Source organism: Pleurodeles waltl, chromosome 9, assembly GCF_031143425.1.
Source record: "Pleurodeles waltl isolate 20211129_DDA chromosome 9, aPleWal1.hap1.20221129, whole genome shotgun sequence".
NCBI classification, from domain to species: domain Eukaryota; kingdom Metazoa; phylum Chordata; class Amphibia; order Caudata; family Salamandridae; genus Pleurodeles; species Pleurodeles waltl.
This window is the reverse complement of record NC_090448.1, coordinates 423,053,926-423,074,857: the sequence shown is the minus strand read 5'-3', so window position 1 is coordinate 423,074,857 and position 20,932 is coordinate 423,053,926. Positions and strand designations below refer to the sequence as shown.

Genomic DNA, 20,932 nt, shown 5'->3' with positions numbered 1-20,932 from the left:
CAGACTTGTGCTTGTCATACAAAGCATCTGTAATACCGACGGAAGGCAGTGTGATCCATGTAAGGCAGGCCTGCATTTAAAAAACGGTGGGCAGTCGTCAATGAGGAGACTGGAGGCCAGGGCACACCCTGGCCAACAGTGTCTACATGACAGTCATAGTCTCCTATCTCTCCCCTGCAATCTAATGTCTATTTGCTTTGCTGTCATTTTCCACCAGGGGACAGCACACAACTTTACCATCATCATCATGGTGGAATGGTAGATGTCACTGTTGTCTTTCCAAGGTCACTGCATGCAGAGGATAGTGTGATTCCCCACACAGCCATTACACGTTTGAGAGCCCCTTGATTTATTTGTAGCAATGTCAACAGGTTCCTGTGTTAACACAATAGAACAATATGCCCCACCAAATCAACTCCATATGCACTGCACTGTTTCATCATAATCTGATGCCCACACACATACTTAAAAACTTCAAAATAGTTCATGTCTACTCAGGGAAAAAATATTACACTTATACTTCAAAGGTATCTGCCTTTTCCTATTTTTAATTGAGTCAAAGTAAATAGGGACAACAGAAGTGTTCTTTTCCCAGAGAGGCAATTTTGAAAACTGGGTATCTCTTACTGAGCAACTTTGTACCAAAGCCTCAGTCACCTAAATTTCAAGAAATGGCAGGACGCCTGACTAATCCTTCAGACTTCATACTGCGTTCTTCTCTCTGACAGAACAGTTCCTCACCTGCACAGTAAAGCTGGATTACACACCTTGGGGGGTGCCAATATTGAGATAAAAACAGAGACAAGAAGCGTAGGCACAGCTGCACCATGGAGAATAGAGATGGGGCACAAGGGGGCACTCCCCTGCTAACAAAAAAAAGAAGAAAACCAGAAGCGTAGTGACACAACTAAGGAGGTGTACCACAATATATAAGCCAGTCATAACTTTGCACCCAGGTCGCAACCTCGCCACATTCATCCATCCCTGAATGCTGTCCTTTCCTGAAAAGACAAAAGAATTCCAGGAAAGAAATGCATTATAAAGAAGTAATACACACATTAAAAAAGAGAGGTCACTATGGGATTTTACAACAGGACTCACAGGTGCACAGCGCGTGTCAGTGACTGTAACACTGTGAAAAGTCCTAGAGCCCTTTTAGTTACTCATAATGCAAACAACTGCCCTCTGGGATTCTATCATTTTGCAACATCTCATCCAGCAACACAATCATGACAAAGACAGCATTAGCTCAGAAGCAAGATTCCAGAGTAATATCAGACAGAGCAACTGAACTATACAGCAGGAGGAGTAAACTTGAATAAGCTTTTGGAAAAAAAATAATTTAAACCGTTCTGACAATTCATGTTGAGGAGTGGCAACCATGGTAACCAGCGGGTGAGGCCTGTTGTGGAGACGGTATAGGGGTCAACTCACCTAGCCAAAACGATCATGAGCTACAGCACAAAATACGTTGTATCTTGAAAAACAGGGCATTTTTCCATGCCAATATGATGAACCAACTCAACTGCTGTAGAAAGCAACAATGGAAAGTCCAAAGCATAACTATATTAATATTCAAGGGGATCATGAAAAAAGCTGGTAACCCTAAAAAAACAGCATGTCACCCTAAGCTCCCAATACTGTACCAAAGTCCCTGAGAGGAAGGGCCCAAAATGAAAGATCGGGGGTAGGATCCTCAGAGAATTGAATGCCAATCTCACCTTCAAGCACACATTGCCAAAAAACACAAAGGCAGCCTGGTTCCTTCTCTCTCTTCTAAAGAAAGTGAAACAGTTCTTCCAGACAGTGACGTCAGAGCTGCAGTTCAAGATCTTATAGTCTTGCGTCTATATGGGGGTAACGCTCTGTCCCTTGGCCACCCGGACTCCACACTGTCACTGTGGACGGGTATCTAACATGCCACAGCACATCATGCAGGGCCTGAACAAATATGATTAGATATTCTCCGTCCTGATAAAAGTCCATAGGCTCCCAGTGACAACAAACACCATTTTCAAAACCAGCTGCATCATTTACAAAGCAACCATGATGGGCAGCACCACGCCTGGTGGTTCTCAGAACACCCGCAGACAGGAAACCATCAGACTGCAGACTAAGAAGTGTAAAAAGAAAAAAAAAACAAGGCAGCAGGCTTTTTCCATTTATACGCACAGGATCTGAAACATCCCTTTATCAAACAGGACCACCCAAACACTGCTCCAATTTGGGAAAGAGTTAAAGGCGTACCTCTTTAAAGAACACTTCATCACAATGTATTAACAGTCAACAAACTGACTACATCTCCTTGCACTTATTAACTTTATACTCGTCTTTACAGCACCCTGCTGCCTCTTGGCTAAATTTGCGCTATAGAAATACCACATATCAACACAAAGAATCATTAAAGCTAATCCAAAAGCAAAGGATCAGAACAGAAGGAAGGATTAGTATCAAAAAATCACATCAGTATGTATAGCAACGTAAGGAGTACTACTAGATCATATACATGAGAATATATTTAGGACTACTTCTTAAAATAAAAATGTGATATTTCAACACAGAAAGAGACAGACACTGAACTTGGTTATTGCATATTCAGTTGAAACCAAGAGGCTTCTAATTTCTTCAAAGGACTCAGGGATTAATGCCCCTTCCAAGGCACTCCTATCAGGTACAGCTCTTTGGAACAGTCGCCTATAGTGGACATCACTTTGTTCTCCCCTTAGAGTCAAGTGACACAGGTGATCCTATGTGGCGGGCAATGCCGACAATTCAAGTACAACAACAAAAAAACACTTTAATAAGTTGAGAAACTCAATGGGCAGGGGTGGGATAAGTGCTGCTTTTGAGGTGCTATTATCCCATGCTGAAAATGTTTCTCAAATGTTTTTGCTTGCTAGCTTTCTTCAAGTTACATTAACTATGGGAACAATTATGATAACTTCAAGCACTCCCATTTCTGATGTTTTGTCCCACTCAAATGTCCATTTCTGCACTCCACTTCTTGGCCAGGCTACCAATTTCCACATTTTAACTCAAATATGGCGACTTTATCACCCCTTCTGCCTAGATGCCTGCTTCTGGAGTGTCTGCCAAGATCTGCATCTGATACATTTGCCGCCTTCTTACCTAGTTGAGCAGCACTAAATATCCCTACCCGTCGTTCATCTCTTCACAATGCTAATCCCTCTTCAATAGTGAAGTGAACCAATGAGCATCTGCCAAAGCTGATGTAATGAACCAGTTTGTTACGCAGTTTATAAATCAATAATGTTGCAAAGTTGCTCAATGCTGGAAGTTCATGGAATAGTCTTTTTCAGGAATAAAGAAACAGTGAAATCAATGCTTGATAGGGAAGCAAATTCCTATCTTGTCAAGTCATGGAGCAGAACTTGGACCTAGGTCTCCCTGCTAATCCACCATGAGTAGGCCTGCTAAGACCCATCATGTAATCACAATGGAAATGTCTGTCCAACTGATTAGCAGAAAAAATATAGTCCCCTTACTGCATAATAATAAGCAACAAAATACTGTAAATGCAGTCAGTAACTTACCGATGGTGGGTTTCCTTTGGCGAGTTCATATCTTTCCTGCAATTCCTGCTCTGCGCCTGTCAAGGAGGAAATAGAAGAAGTCAGTAATCATATCCACAGAAATACTATGTGGCCGTGAAGTGGTGACGGCTGAACGAGGCAAGGAAGGAAACCCCAGTGAATCACAGCCCAACACCCTGCACATTGCTTCACACTGAGTGAACATCCGTTCCAAAACTCTGACATTCTGGAGAAAGGTAACACAAGAGAAGAGGCGTTGTCAGACTTGAGCACTGAAGTCAATATTTTTGGAAACAATGTCTGGCTTTGGCTCAGAATGACCTTTTACACCGTGGCTCATGCCACTATTCTGTTACTTCTTCTCATTCCATGAGAGCAGTTATATAATTGAGTCAGTGACAGATTCCTCAAAACCACTCAGTATGCCTATGAAAAAATTACGATTAGATCAATTTACTCTCACTATGTTACGTGAAATCCTGAAAATGCATGTCTGGGTCGTCTACATTGTATATTTAAAAACTTGACGTCAAGCCTGCTTTGTTTCCTGCTCACTCGTAGGATACGCATTTACTTCAGTTCTGGATTTACATCTTTTCTTGCTTAAGGTCAAACATTGCACCTAATTGACATGCACAAGATCACCAAAAAAGGCCTCCACCTCTGAGTGTTACCCAGAAACTGCAAGGACTGCATCTGTACAGGCAGGTAGGCTGTGGCCAAGAAGGTCCAATCCTTCTCCTCTGTACAAACATTTTACATAAATCAGAAGATTAACCAGTTAATATTTCATGCAGATCGCCGAGGAACACAAGCACCTCCTTATAAGCTAAAAAACATATCTTTCAGGGAACAGGAATTCAATGCAGCTTCATCACCAGCTGGCACCTAATTCTATAACTGTTTTAGCTGGATCATCATTAACTGTATAGGAGTGCTTCAAAATGTGTAAATAAATTTAACAGAATGACAGCAGGGCCCTGAAAAACATGGGCAGAAGAAATAGAGCCTCTTTAGCGCCTCCCTTCTGACTGTCCTGCCTCTGGAAGCTCAAAAGGGGAGAAAAATTTCCTGTGGCCGGTTACAAAGGAAAAGAAGCTGTGGTGAATTTGGGGAAGATCGCTTAGCATGAGAGTCATGAGTCATACACATTGCTGATACCTAACATGATCCACCCCATTAGTACATTTTTGGAGTCATCAATCTTTAAGAAAACTCCAAATTCCCTACGTTTAATTTTGCCTTTGGGTCTCTGAACCCGCTTCTTTACAAAAATCATCTAAGTTTCCAGAGAAAGTCAAAAACAAATGTTGGGAAATTTGTTTGGGAGGTCCGACAGTCATATTATTCAGCATGGGTGCTACCAATGTTCAGTTGTTAACATTTTGTAAGTGTGGCATCTTCTAAAGATTGGGCACCCCAATATTCCGATTCACCCTTCCCCTTCTAAATTCATACACATCTGTCTTATGAAAATATACTCCTCAAACCTTTGAAAGACCACTGGAGTCGGTATGTTCCAATTAACTTGCTTTATAAGAACACTGCTAACATATTAAAGAATAATCTCAACATGTGCCGAAAAACAAAACCCAGAAGGGCACTGAACAATAGAACTTGGAACAAAAGAACATTGTGTGATAATGACAGTGTCACTAGGAGCCAGTGCCAAAGGCATTGATGATTTAGGAATACAGGATCGAGACAAAGTTACTAAAACACGCAGACTATAACTAATGGGCGGTGACACAAAGACAAACCCACTGGGACAGGGACACCGAGTCAACATCACAGGGAAACAGATCCAATGGCACAGGACAAGGACATGGGGAAAAAAATATCATGATAAAAGCAAGAGGGGTATATCCAGAGACCAAGAATATGGATGCAGTAACACTGGAGAAAGGCACTGGGGTTCAGATAATAAGAAAAAGACATTGGGTCAGAGGATCAGTCATAGTTCACAGTGATTAACACATAAACACAAGGGCACAGGCTCATGATTTGGAACAAAGACCAAACACCAGGGGGCATATTGCCAAAGGTAAACTTACACAGGAGTAAATATACTTGAGCAGGTTTTTTCTTACACGTTTGAGTAAATGTACTACTTTGGTCTAGTCATCGTTTATGACTGTAAACTTACTCAAAAACATAGACCTACATGTGTCCACCCTCCCCTTCTAAACAGGAGTGGACCCAAAGTTACTAGTGTAAATATGCTACAACCAAAAATAAGTAGTAGTAAGGCCAGCACTACATATGGCCAACCACTAATACTGTAATGCAATACTTTCCCAAAAAAAATAATGGAGGCAGAGACTAAAAACTGAACTCCATCGGAACTAATGTTAAATGAAAATAATGTATTTTCAACTTTTTAAAAATGCATATCAATTAAACTGAATGTTAAATCACTTCTATGTATTTAAAAAATACATTTTACTTACTGATTTTAAAAAGCCTTTTTCAATGTAAAAATACATGTATCGTATTATTATAACTTGAATTAGTTTGATACATAATTTTTTCTACATTTTAATGCATAATAAGCAAGTACAAACATTTTACATAAATCTGTATACGTCATATGAATTATAAATTATTGTTTTTAACTTAAGATATTAAGTTAATAATGTTGTAGCATTTTATTTATTTTGTTCAACATTTAAAATAAATATGTACAATTAATTCACATTAATATTGAACCTAAAAATATTTTTACCATTTTTTTTCAAGTTTAATAAACTTTAAAATGTTCCCTATACTATACCATAGATGGTAGAGAGTTCCTTATGTTAAAGTATTGGGGAAAAAGTAAATAAGCAACCACATCTTCACCCTAAAGTGCTACTTTTCTTGAGTCCCCAATAGGCAGTTACTGTTACAGTGCAAAGAATGAAAATCTGATCAGACTTCAGTGTATTTATTTATGTAAATATGAATGAGAAAGTGAGATCATTTATACATTGCACACCAAGAAGGGAATCATCTCTCGACCCTGTGACCGTGAATCTAGCTGGAAAACAACAGAGCATGCATGAATCAAGACTGAACATACTCAGAGGTACTTGTGATATATTGAATGAAGTACCGCTGCTGCACATCATAAGGATACTGCAAGTCATAGAGGAGTTACATGACCATGTATGGGCATGAGGCCAAAGGCCGAGTTCCTCTATGAAGTTATGGAACTCTTTATCATGAACTGCAGGGCTTACATTATCCCAAATAATACATGGTCACACCATCATCTCACAAACCACTTAAATTCTTGGTGCATAGCTCTTTCATATGAGAAAGCATGTAAGAGAGAGTATGTCTGCCAACATGAAGAATAAAAATAGAATCTCTGGTGCAAAATTAAACACATCTATATAGCCGTTATAGGCATTTTTTAAACAGGTGCAGTAGCACGGAATATGCTGAAATATTCAGAATAATTCTAGCTTTTCAATAATTATAACAAGTTTCCATAAATGTCTCCTATTTGCTTGTCACTGTAAGCTAGAAAAACAGATCAGAAGAAAGGAAAACAACAAACTTTTTTAAACAGCTGCTATAACTATTCTCTGTGACCTGACCTGCCTTTCCTCGTGGCAGCCACTGAGACATCAGAACTTAATTATAATAAGTCATTACACAGGAGTTCTGATGTCAGTTCTTTATTGAAGGCAACTTGGTGCATTACAGGACGTCTATTATGAAGAAATTAAAGTTGTACTTGTATACAGGATTGCAGAATATGTATTAATAATAATAAATAATAATGTATTATTAAGATATAATATACGGAAATAGGGACGAAAATGTAACCATAGAGGGATTTTCGGGACGAAAATGAAACCACAGAGGGATTTTCGATGTTTCAGTTGCTTTCTAAACTGTAGCGCCAACCTGGACTGGCACACATCACCCTCCCTGCAATCTTTCATGGTAAGACCATAATGACGTCTTTTTCTGTGGACATAGAGTAGACCATTTTCTTTGTCTCATGTGCTTTCGGTGTTTTGTAGCTTTTCTAGCCAAAATAGTACAGTCTTATAGTACATCATCTCCCACCAACATGTCGTTCTGCATTTTTATTAATCACTCTTTCCTTCCCATTCATGCAAACAGCATGCTTTGCTCCACCCAGTCCCTTCCTGGATTTATAGAAAGGGCACTTGGTGCCAAGGGCACACTCTGTGATCTGGCATGTGAGGAATTCATGACTGTAGTTCCCTGGGGAGCTCCCTTATGACCCTCTTCCTTCCCCACCCAGAAGCTGGGAAGCAGCTTCCTGTCTGTGTGTATGCGACTTCCTGTCCCTCCGGGGCTGTCCTTAGCACAGCTGCTTTGATCAGCTTTGAAGATAATTAAAAAAGCTATGTGTTGACCTCATTACAATAGCATCACTGGTCTGGTTAAACGTAGAAAGCTCATCTTTTTAGCACGCCAAAAAAATATCAGGTTGACTTAATGTCCCCCTGAAGATCATCTCACTTGGCACACCACACAGTGGGGCAGCCATCTTGCTTCTTAAATCGAGAGCTTAGATGCACTGACCAGTAAGCCAATCCATACAGAGATGGAGCCAGTGCTCTCATGGGCTATGGTGACATCCAGGGCAAAACATTTTAGTGGGGCCCCTTAGCCCTGGCATTTTAGAAACTTTGGGGGAGGAGATGTGGCCAAGTGGCCACAGCTACTGACTTCAGAACTAGGAAAGCAAATTTGAATCCTGGCCTTTGCTTAACGTCCTGTGATTCTGGGCGAATCGTTTAATCTCCCCAATCCTAAAAACATGTGTGGTTCTCTTGTAAAGCAATCTGATGCTCACAGGCCAAGTTCGGGCTATACAAAAACTGCAAAGAAAAAACCTGAAAGGATGGAAGACGGGGTGGATTTGCCAGTATTCAAATCTGGGATATGTACACTAGACATATTAACATACTAAACTATACTAATTACACACTCAAAATAAAGTGTGCTTAGAAATTAGTGTAACACCAGCATGAAGCTCTACATATATATTTTCTCTCAATCTGTGTCACCTACTTTCCAAATGATTGATCATTACAAATAAAATAGGCATGGAAAAGTCAATAGGTCTCACCTTTGTGACCTATTGGCTTTACCAATGCTTTCTGCAGATGCTGTACAACATTGGCAAAAAAGCAAAATGTTTTTTGGTGAGGCTGTAAGGCATCTTCTCATATGTACCCCTCTTGTGACATTAAACTTTCTACATGACTCTCTCTCCCTCCCTTCCTCGTAACCCCCCTCTTTTTTGCTAGAAGAGCATTGCAAGTTGCTCTTGTAGTTAGAAAACAGTCAGCATATGGACAGAGATGATAGCCTCCAATGCACTGATTTGACTAATAGAAAATTATTAAGGTATTTTTTATAACATTCCAACCATGGGAGAGTCTCACTCAAAAGCACCTTCAAATGTATGGCTTGCAGTGAAGCTTGAAACAGTCATAAGACCACAAAACAAGAGATGAGAATAATGCTGAGATCAGGCCACCATAGGAAGTATATGTGTTATGAGGCAATTAGCACAGGGTCTGAAATCCTAATTCAAATACATGAAATGTAAAATGGCGAATACAATTTTAAATAAGATGAAAAGGGTTATTGAGAAGAATAATATAAAAAACTTTGAGCAACTTATTACTAGTGGTTTGGAGCTGAGTATTGTGGTAGCCAGCGCAAAATGTTAATCCCAATAGGAAGGCAATACATGCTCATGGGAGAAGGCACAGTCAATTTGTATGGGTATGAAATCATAACTGACCCTAGTTTTCGTCTCTCTAGGGATTTTCAACACATTTTTTAAAAGCATCTAAATCTGAGAGCTTAAATATCTAGCAAGTATTGTTTTGAGAAGGCATCGTAAATGATGGGTTGGTGTTAGTACCTGTGAGGGCCCGGAGGCTTGAAGTGGATCAGTTCTTGCCCTTGACTTTAAAAGGGGGGACCCCTGGTAAAGATACAATTATTGTTTAGCAGTCGCCCTCTTTATTTAGACTGGGTCCCGGACTGCTCATTTAAATTTGCATAATTGCTTACAGATTGTTAAACTGGCGACAGCGGCTTCTGCTAGGAAAACATCATTCCTGTATAATGTCTTTGTAGAATAGGGTGGGGTTCTGGCCCGCCTTGGCATGGGGCCGCATTCCCGGTCACCAGACAATTTTTCGGTCCACCACAGGTGGCAGAATTTGGTATTTATCTATACTCTGTCCACCTATATGTCAAAAGCTACAGCCAAAGACATCCAATTTTCCCCACACGTATGCGAAAGAAGTTTAGGCCAATGGCAAAAGACTTACCATCCTGCATTCCCACGTCTCCTGACAGACATGGTAATTCAAATTTGGTTGGCCTAACCCATGTGATAAGAACAGTAAAACTATAACAATCTGAGGATCACATTGGCAATCCACTGACGTCACAGTGTCCAAGTTTTGCCCTGTTTCTGTTTGGTATGGTAGGCCTACCCACTAATGTGGAGCACCCTTTTCATCCACAGAAGAGTGGGGATACAATAAAGTATGGGATGTGCTATTGGCTGCAATAGGTCAGACTTACCACAGCAAACCCTGTGCTGATGCCATTTTTTTAAAACAAAAATGCACACTTCCTTGCAAAGCAGAGGAAACTACAAACCCTGCATACAATTACAATCCCCAATAGGTGTGAAACAAATAACACAAATTTGGCCTGGTTATCCTTTAAAGGAAAAGGTTATGAAGGCTTAAGCACAAACAGCCCGGATATCAAAAAAATGATCAGTGCTCCCAGAGGGTGGGAGGTTTGCCGGGGCAGCTTCAGCCCTAAATAATGCTGATTTATAATGTGTTTTTGTATTGTTTGTTTGTGATGTGTTAACCAAATAGACATCTTTTATAACAACTGTAAAGGTCACCCTGTCCACATTTCAAGGGAGAGGATTATTCCAACTCTAGGAGAGAGCTGGTAGGTACTCTAACAGTAAAGCCACCACGAATAAAAACCCTCGAGAAAGACACGCCAAGCAGAACACACAAGTGTATTTTTATTTCTCACAGCGCAGCGGAAGTTGCCCTTTGGTGGGTGGGGGTGCCTTGTATTTCCCACTCTTGTGCAGAGGGTGTTCCAAAAGCCCTCTGCTAGTGTGGGATTCTGGGAAAGAGATGGTTCCATGATACAAGAAATGCCATATAGGTGCTATTTAAGCATTGAGTGGCTCTGGGAGGGAAGTGGCTCCCGGGTATCCCATGACACGCTCAACAAATTAAGAGCCTGATTTAGAGTTTGGCGAATGGGATACTAAGTGACAAACATGTTGGATATTGTACCCTATAGCACTTGTAATATGGTAGATGGAATATCTGTCATGTTTGTGATGGAGTAACCCGTCCAGCAAATGCTAACTCAGGCCCTCAGACCCCAACATTGTAGAAATGCCCCTCTCTACTTTCATAAAAAGAATAACTCATCTCTTTTATCTTTTACTTTTCCTTTCTTGCACATTTTTAAGTAGCCTCTCAGTCAGATAATATGGCTGAGAATCTGTTTTAAAGAATCAGAATGGGAAACTGAAACCCTACACAGTTCCCTATGCCCTTAGACAACAAAGCCATTCTCCTAGTTAGACTACAATCCAATCACTCGGTTTATAGAGATATTAAAGAATACGATAGCAAACACATTCCTTTGATAACACCAATCTTCAAGGCTCATAATCACATAAATCTCTTCTATGGTGAAGAGAAGGTCATAAAAAGCAAATATTAAAGCTCGTGAAATAACTCCACATGAGTAAATAAATTGCTATTGACACAGTGTCACCAAGAAGGCCATGCAATAACATCATAAATAAGTGCCCGAAATCAGTATGGATATTAACTCAGATATTATCTTGAAATATTTTAAAAGTAATAATCAATTTTGTTATAAAATATCAACTTATTTTTAGTGCCCAGAGATGAGCTTATCGTTTTCTTTAAATACAATAATATGGCCCTCAAATACCATTTTTTTTCATTTTAAGGAAACGCATTAATTAGACTGCCACTTTCAGAAAATATACTAATTTTTCCCCAAATAGCTCACTGCATAGCACGGCAAGCTAATTGTTGGGAATGACTGTGCCACGATGGGCCTCAAGCTGTTTTCAGTAGTTCTCTGTTTAAAGCAGTGTGTGCAACTTTTACGGTTGGAGAGTTCTGCCTTCAGCGTGGTTTCTGCTGCCTTGTGTGCGTCCGAAGACCTGGTGTTCTTCTGCTGCCAGTCAATCCTATCAGACGTCCATGCCCTCTAGCAGATGCTGGTCATTGAGATTATGTACCCCACCATATGTGAGTCACTGTGCCCTGGTACCCAGGTAGCTCCATCGTATGCCTCACATTGCCACCATGTGCCAACGGATCCCATCCTGTACGCAGGAGTGCCCTTCATATGCCTGTCATTTCCGCAGTGTCCACGTTTTCTTTATGTTTCGCCAACTAACAAGAATAAACTAAAGCACAGGCAGTGGCTGTAGTCTGGCCACCATGGAGTCATCACTCTACAAACATACAAGGCACAGATCGAGGGTAAACGGGTGAATCACTGCCTGAGAGGGCTCTTCCTTTTTCTGAGGTCCCTTCCTTCCTCTCTGACGCCCGTGATTCCTTCCTCTCTGACGCCCGTGATTTAGTGGTCCCACCCTCCTGCTATTGTTCAGAGAAGGATTCATTCCTGCTTGGAGGCGTCTGCCAGCTCACTTTGCTATAATATAACCACAAACAGTTCAGCTGTGAAGAGGGCTCCGGCCTGGACACAGCCTGATAACGCACATCCTGCACTGCTAAACCAGGGCACTGTGTCTTTTTAAGAAATACTTCTAGGAGCTAAGGGCCATACGTACGAACACATTTTCCCATAGACGCAGAATGGGCAAAACTGCTTGCTACATCTGGCCCTAAGATCTCAAAAGAACTAAGGGGTATATTTATAATGCCCTAGCGCCACCTTGCGCCACATTAATGGCATTATTTTTTACGTTAATGTGGCCCAACGAGGCTGAAATCCCCGCGCCGCATTTACAGGCTGGCGCAATGCATGCATTGCGCCATTCTGTATCCCTTTGCGCTGCATTATGTCTGCGCCAAGCATAATGCATGCAAAGGGGGTGTTCCCCTATTAGGGGAGCTGGAAAAATGGTGTAAGAAAATGTATGAGATTTCCTTATGCCATTTTTTACGGCACTTTTAACGCCTGCTCAAGACCAGGCGTTAAAAGGGGGTTTCCATTCTTTAGAATGGGGCCCTATGTACTCTGCAGGAGTAGCGCCAATATTTTGGCGCTACTCCTGCAGAGTACATCAATAATGTCATGAGAAGTGACGCTATTGCCCCCTACCCTGCGCCATGGTGCACCATATTTTAAATACGGCGCATACATGGTGGCGGTAGAGGGGTGCTAAGGGGCGCAGGGAAAGTGGCGCTGCACTTGGTGCAGTGCCTCTTTCCATAAATCTGCCCCTAAGTTCTAAACAAATGAGGAAAAGGACAGTCTCCCTTTCTTGGACCTTGTGTGCGCCTTGCGCTTTTGGTCTGTGAGTCAAAGGCGTTGTGAAAGAGGGCCCACAAAAAGTACAATCATAAGAACCTGGTCTACAAGCCAATCACAGTATGGGAAGCATAGAGCTACAGATTACTCTCTATCCAGCTAAGGCTACAAATCAGTGCCCTGTGCTAGAGTGTGGGTCTGTATGGCAAAGATGGCACCCTGAACTGGCACGATCCTTCCACCAACATGGCACATGTATGCAAATACCATCCAGGTGGTAATGAATTCTGTTTAACTTTAACCAGGCTGGCAGGTAATTTATTATGTTAATAATAATATTATTAATATTAGTATAATGTAGTACATGTTAGTGATTGGAATGTTCAGAGAGATATGACCAATCATGTTCCTTGGTTCTTTGCTTAAACTTCTTGCCCGCAGAAAAACAGGACTAAACCGGAGACCGGGAGGGAGTGACAATCTGTAACAAGTAAGTGGTTTCCAAGCCCCTCAGAGTACAGCACTGCTCAACACCAAGGACATATAGTTAGCAAAACGATGATCCCTATTGGTCAGGACCACTGGAAGTATGCAGCAGGGGAGGATAAAATTATGCGGCATAGTTGACTAAATTATGCAGCGAGAAGATTATAGTGATAGCATTGCTTCATTATTTTCTCATTTTTACACATCGTAACACTGTCTGGGCAAATAATGTCTCCTCATTAATACCAGTTTAACAACCAAATACAGCAATAAACAACTGAAAGATGACAGTCAACCTTTGTGAAGGCCTTCCAATGCACCCGAAAACACGTTGCCACATTTTTAGTACCTTTTGAATCAACTGAGCTGGAAACTATTTTTGGTTCAAAATCTGCAGGTTATACAGCAGATGGTGTAGTAAGTGGCGAATGTGGCAAATCAATAATTACGTGGGAAACATCACGGCCATACAATCACATAATTCCAGTGGCCCTGCCTACAGCATTAATACAAACATCATTCCCAGGCTAAATAAATCATATTGGTCCTTGCTGCACCATCTTGTGTACAACACTGCACCAAAGATAAGTCGACAGTGATGCTCTCAAACAGTACAACTCGCTACACAGACATATCAATGCACACAGATGCCAAGAAAACATTCGGCAGAACACCGTGACTTCTAGCAAACAAAATACCCACCATGGCTGTTTAGGGGTGCTTTATTGACTAACTATGCACACTCCTGAGCACCCGCCGCACTGCTACATTGCCGCCAGCTCCCTGAGGAGCCGGCGTCAATGTACAGGCCCTGCATTCAGCTGGCGGAAACATTGTTTTCACCCGCCGGCCCAGCTGAATGTACATATTCTGGCCGGCGGGTCTTTTGCACGCTGGCGGTCTTTTGTTGACCGCCAGCGCCGAACTCAGTGGGTTTTACCGCCGAGTCCATAATGAGGGCCATAGTGTCCAATGCATCGGAGACAACAAGTAGGATTAGAACCGAATGGTCTTTATCTAGGATACACAGAGCATAACCATTTAATTGTAGATGGACAGTTTTGGTACTGCACCCTGTCCTGAAACCAAATTGAAAGTGATGAACTAGCTGGCTTACTACTACAAACTGGTTTATTTGATTGAGCACACAACTTTCCATGCTTTTGCAAAAGAAAGGCGGTCAAGAAAAATAGTGGAAACTGCTGGGCTCACAAGGGTCTGTAGTGATTTTTTTTAGATATAATGTACTAGAGAGGACATGCACTGTCTGCTACAAGACGTATTGTAAGCTCAAAGTAGGCTTAGAGCACACCAATTGCTTACATCATAATCACTCTCATTTGCTGCCTTCTAATTTGGCAGTGCTCGTGATACATCACTTCCTCTGTCACTTCCTACACGATGTGTGGAGCGCTGCCGAAGTACAGATTAATTAAACTTTATTAATGTTCCTCCGCTGCTCGTGCTGTGATTGAGGTACTATTTTCGACTGGCGAAAAAAAAAGCATTTGTTTGACTTTTTATTTTTTTACTCGTTTTTTTCTTTCTCCTGTTGGATTGCACTGCTGATGTGAATCATCTCTGTAGTTTTGAGGTACTCGCAATTGCTTTATTTCCTGAATTGTAAAGTTTTGTTTGAATTACCGTAGCTTTCAGCACTATGGCCCATATTTATACTTTTTTGCGCCGCATTTGTGTCGTTTTTTGATGCAAAATCGGCGCAAACTTACAAAATACGATTGAATTTGTAAGTTTGCGCTGCTTTTGCGTCAAAAAATTACGCAAATGCGGCGCTAAAAAAGTATAAATATGGGCCTATATCTTTTGTATTGTGTTCAGGCTCTACAGCTTAATTCTTTCTTTATTTCCATATTGTACTTTAAAAAACATGTCTTAATGTATTTTAGGGGTAGATTGATGCTTATCACCTTTTGCTTGTTAATGATGTGTGTCAGTTTTTTGGGACACTTCATCCAAATTTTTGAGCTCCTATTAATACACACACATTATCTACATGTGGGGCAGCAGTAAAAAAAATCGATAAAGGAGCTGCGTTCTGCTTCCATCACGCAGCCAATCACTGGCAGGACAAGGGCACTCAGATGATAGTGCAATTTCAGATGTAAAGCATCAACCCTATGAAGCATGCCATATTTTATAACTTTGTTGAGAACTGCAAAGCAGGGTGTGGCTTCTCTCTTATTAAGATCCATCTGTCCCCAGCACTCTCCCAAACCCTCATTGTTACATGCCCACAATTGAAAATGTGGAGGCGCTGAAGAGAACTCGCAAGTTTACGAAAATATGTTCTTATAATTAATCTCACTCTCCTAACAAGAAAGCTTAAATTGGGTTAACAAGAGCACATGATTCAAAATATTAGTTAATATACTACACCTACTTAATTGTATCTAGAACCCAGAACCATTTATTCCACTCACCACGTTCAGTGTTACCACACTATTGTGGTCTGTAATTACTGGGCACAAGGCTGTCTTAAACTTATTTTACTACACAAATATTGCTGAAAATTTCCCTTGTGTTTATTATATTCGGAAGCCCCCTTCATGTGCAAGAGAAAAGCCCCATAAATATAAAATGGATTGGTCTCCTTTGTAAAAAATGCTTAGCTTGCACAAATGTGTGAGATTAAGGAGTAATTGTCTTTTTAGGTCTCACCTATCACAGATTATGCACTCTCACATGTAAGAGAAAAAGCAGTCACACTGTTTCGCTGCGTGGCTAAAAACATTACCAAAGCCAGTCGGTCTTATCAGCAAGACCTACTGGTTTTGCCAATGCTGGTTGTTTAGGCACTCAACAAGAGTGCGTGTGTTTTCTGTCTCCCTCCTGTACTTTTCTCACCCTCAGGTGCATTCCAGGTTCCTAACTCTCACCATGTGCTTCTTTCCATGTACTCTCTCGCCTGTTTGCTTTTGTTTAAGCACTCAACAAGAGTGCATGTGTTTTCTGTCTCCTTCGGGTACTTTCTCCCCCCTCGGGTGCAATCCATGTTCCTAACTCTGGCCCTGTTCTTCTATCTCCATGCTACTCTCTCGCCTGTTCACTTTTCTCACAACCGCACCTTCTGTGTTGCAGCTGCCCCCACTCGCACACTCTGTTGATTTCACCCACCATGTTGCTCAGTGCTCATTTTGTAAATAAAAACGTGCCAGTGCCCAAAGCCCTTCTCTTAAACACGAGGATGCTGCAATTAAAAATGCGAACAGGGAATAATACTGAGGCAGCGTAATCCTGAAGCCATCTCCGGGTTCTTCAGTCCATATAAAGCCACTCCCTGCCCCTTCAGCTCACTCTTGCAGCTTTCTGCTTTCTCCCTTTGTGACGCTTCTTCGTTTTACTCTTCCTCCGTCTTTCCCATATGTGTCTTTTGCTCGCAGTAAATGCTTGAGGCCGAAAAATAGGTCCCGGCCCTCAGAAATAAGTACCAGTGCTCAGCACCGGAAACAACAAGCACAAATTAAACACTGAATTGTCGCTTCCCCAAACCCACACTTTTTGTTTTGTTTCCACCTCCCCCACACACTCGTGTTGTTCCGGCTCCCCTACTCCCTGTGTTGTTTCCCACAGCCACATCCTCTTTGTTGCTTGTGCCACCCTGTTGTTTCCGCTACCATGTTGTCTCCTCCACCTGCTTTGAAAAAAACATGTTCACCATTTTTTTCCTTTTTCGTTAATGATTAAACTGGGATTGATAAATAAAAAGGAAAAAAAAAAGTGATGCAGCATTTTTCGGCATGCACATAGGTGGTGTGTGCACCTATAAAATGGCATGGCTGGCAACGTTAAAGGCTTTTTAAAAATGTTTAGCCATGCTGCACAGCACTAGCTGAAATAAATGTAATAATACCAAAAACAGAAGATGAGAAAATTATTCTCTCAGTGTTCAGTTGTCAGAAGCTGGTGTCTGAAACGTCACCCAAGCCCCAGGAATGCAGGAAACCTCGCCAGGCCTATGTAGCAACGATGGGCACAGCCCCTCCCCCTTCCACTGTACATTCCCAAACTATCTTTGGCCAATGTAATCTCCGTAGATGAAACTGATCCAAAACACACAGCAGCCTGGGCCAGATACAGTGCTCTGATCCTCCATTAACGGTATTTATAGCTTGTGTGGGGTAGTAAAGAAAATGGCGGCAAGAAAGAACAAAGGATAACACGCCTGCATCTCGGGTTTTATTTATTTGCCAATTCTTTTTTATCGTTTTGTAGAACTTTGAACATTCCTGTCGCAGCATTGCACAATTCTGGGTTCAGGTGCTCAGTGGATAGGACTTTCACAATTCAAAATAAAGTCTTCACAAAGATTTTATTTCAATTCAAATCCAAATCCATACACCAATAAACTACATAAAAATGCAAACTTAAATATATAATGTTTTTAAAGCTATTAAACGTCTAATTATCTTCTTAAAACAGTAAAAAAAAATCACGTGAAGTAAATAATACATTTATTTATCTAACAAACGTTTATGAAATGTGCATTTCTGATGAATACGTGTATGCGGTGGAAGATATTATGTAGTATGTAAATGGCTGACTTGGGAGCTGTAAACCTTAGACTTGAACACCCATTTTGTCACTTGACCAAAAACGTGTCATCCCTTTTAACCTACTTCTTTTATCTGGGCCTCAAATTGTAAATGCGCGGTGCTAAAATTGTTTTAAAACTAATGCAGGGTTTAATGTCTGTTTTACTTTGCAGGACTGTATGCGCCCCAATCAAGCCTGGGCTCAACATAGTGTTCCAAATGCAGCATCCTAATTTACCTGACCCCTTAATATAGTATGCCTGGTTTTAAAATCTGTTTATTGCTGTTTGGAGCTAGGTCTGCAAGGCAACAAACGCTGAAGCAAGCTATTTTAGATATATAAAAAAGGATTAAACATTTAAAAGCAGTACAAAATAGAAGAGCTCCATTTGAAAGATGCAAGAGTAGACCTGCAAAAATGGACCACTGAAAAAATAAAAAATAAAAAACATGAAGTGAATGGAGAAATGAAAGAAGAGTTTGTACTCCTTTCCTGGCACTGAAGCAGACTACTTTTTAGGTGGATGTGCACACGAAAAATACCATCACTCACAGTGGTGAGGAACAATGGCTGGACTAAGCAGACCAACTGCCCCACGCTGCATGATATGCTGGATTAAAACAACATGGAAATGACACTCGAACAGACCAACTGAGGAAGACAGCTGACCAAAATCCCCTATAGGTGTACACATATATATATATATACATATATATATATATTTTTTTTAATATGATATTTTGGAAAAACAGAAGATTGTCAAGAAAGCTACAGCTGTCTCTAGATCAGACATAAAAACAGATACATTCCACTAGCCGGTGTTTGACTCTCTGACATATATTTTTTAGTACATGGGCTGCTTTGTGCAGGCATCTGGGTCACTGTGCCCATCCAGATCTTCTTTGCGGTGCAAGCAATTACATTTTTACCAACCTTTCATTTGTTTTTTTTCCATTTGAACTTCTGAAGTCGCACCAATCTGTCTGAAAGCTTGAATTTCACACCCTTTGTTGGCTAGCACTCGACAAAACGTTTAATTAAAATCATCTTCGCCATTTCTGATTTGAAAGACGAGCAAAAATATAGAGGAAGCGGGTCCCAGAGACATAGTTCCTGATTACAGGCTTTCTTGACTGCAACACAAGTACAGAAGCAATCAATGCGAATTCTGAGTGGCATTAGACAGATACGAGGCCTTTCTTGTAAAAAATTAGCCATGAAGTGCCTTCAAGAAACAGCTAAGCATACCTCCTCCACCCCTGCGGCATTAACACAGTACTGCGTTCCCTGAATCCAAACTCCAACCAACCAACAAGACTATTAGTTTGACTTTTTATGGAGTTGCCAGAGCAATATTGCCCTATGGACTTCAAGACTAAGGGGGTCATTCTGACCCTGGCGGTAAATACCGCCATGGCGGAGGTTGGCGGTAGCACCGCCAACAGGCTGGCGGTGCTCCGCCGGGCATTCTGACCGCGGCGGTACAGCCGCGGCCAGAAGCGGAAAGTCGGCGGTGTACCGCCGACTTTCCGCTGCCCATGGGAATCCATGCGCTGCCGCGCCGCTTGCTGCGCCGCCATGGGGATTCTGACACCCCATACCGCCATCCTGTTCCTGGCGGTTCGCCCGCCAGGAACAGGATGGCGGTATGGGGTGTCGTGGGGCCCCTGGGGGCCCCTGCAGTGCCCATGCCAATGGCATGGGCACTGCAGGGGCCCCCGTAAGAGGGCCCCACAAAGAATTTCAGTGTCTGCTTTGCAGACACTGAAATTTGCGACGGATGCAACTGCACCCGTCGCACCTTCCCACTCCGCCGGCTCCATTCTGAGCCGGCTTCCTCGTGGGAAGGGTGTTTCCCGCTGGGCTGGCGGGCGGACTTTCGGCGGTCGCCCGCCAGCCCAGTGGGAAACCCAGAATGACCGCCGCGGTCTTTTGACCGCGGTACGGTCTTCTGGCGGTTCCCGCTTGGCCTAAGACTCTGCGAACATACTAAATTTGAAGTCTTAAGACACTGCGAACATACTAAATTTGAAGTCTTAAGACATTGCGAACATACTAAATTTGAAGTCTTAAGACACTGCGAACATACTAAATTTGAAGTCTTAAGGCATTGCGAACATACTAAATTTGAAGTCTTAAGGCATTGCAAACATACTAAATTTGAAGTCTTAAGGCATTGCAAACATACTAAATTTGAAGTCTAAGACACTGCGAACATACTAAATGATCCCACATTGGATACTAACCCGGTAGAAAGCATTGCTCCTGCTATCCTATAAATAAGTACTAATTGCTCATAAGCATGCCCCTCAAGTGCCTGTCGAACAGAACTTGGAAGATGCCCACTAATACTCAATATAGAAAAACAGACAGAAATAAAATTTGCATCTCTAGAAAAGCAAAATCAAAATTTTGCAGTTCAACCCCGATATACATTGCAAATTGAAACAGCAAACTAGCTCATCATTGACCACACCAGAGACTGAAAAGCACACTTCACGGAAATGGAACAAAACCCTGATCCGCGCTATCTGAAACGCTGAACAAAACAGTAATTTGCAAAGCCAATAGCTGATGCCTTTGGAACCTATTGGCATTATCAGTACTGTTTAGCCATGCTGTACAGTATGGCTGAATAAGAAAAAAAATGTTTATAGCATCATTTTGTAGGCGCGTGCACTCTGATTTTTACACTGAAGGGGTAAAACGAAAAACTGTACAACCTTACCTTCTCAAAAGCAAAACAAAAATTGCACACCCCTAAATGTGGCGAAGTTGTAGAAGGCGGAACAAAGAAACCAGAAATCTCAACT

The 20,932-nt window shown here is 41.6% G+C and overlaps 1 protein-coding gene across 3 annotated transcripts in view; it reads right to left on the bottom strand.

The window, feature by feature from the left end:
* Positions 1–20,932, bottom strand: part of PRX (periaxin) — a 227,440-nt gene that overhangs the window by 101,995 nt on the left and 104,513 nt on the right. For all 3 annotated transcript variants that reach the window (XM_069207228.1, XM_069207229.1, XM_069207230.1), the window contains exon 2: positions 3,555–3,610. In XM_069207228.1, the coding sequence (XP_069063329.1) occupies positions 3,555–3,610 (56 nt within the window). The remainder of the gene's footprint in view (positions 1–3,554; positions 3,611–20,932) is intronic.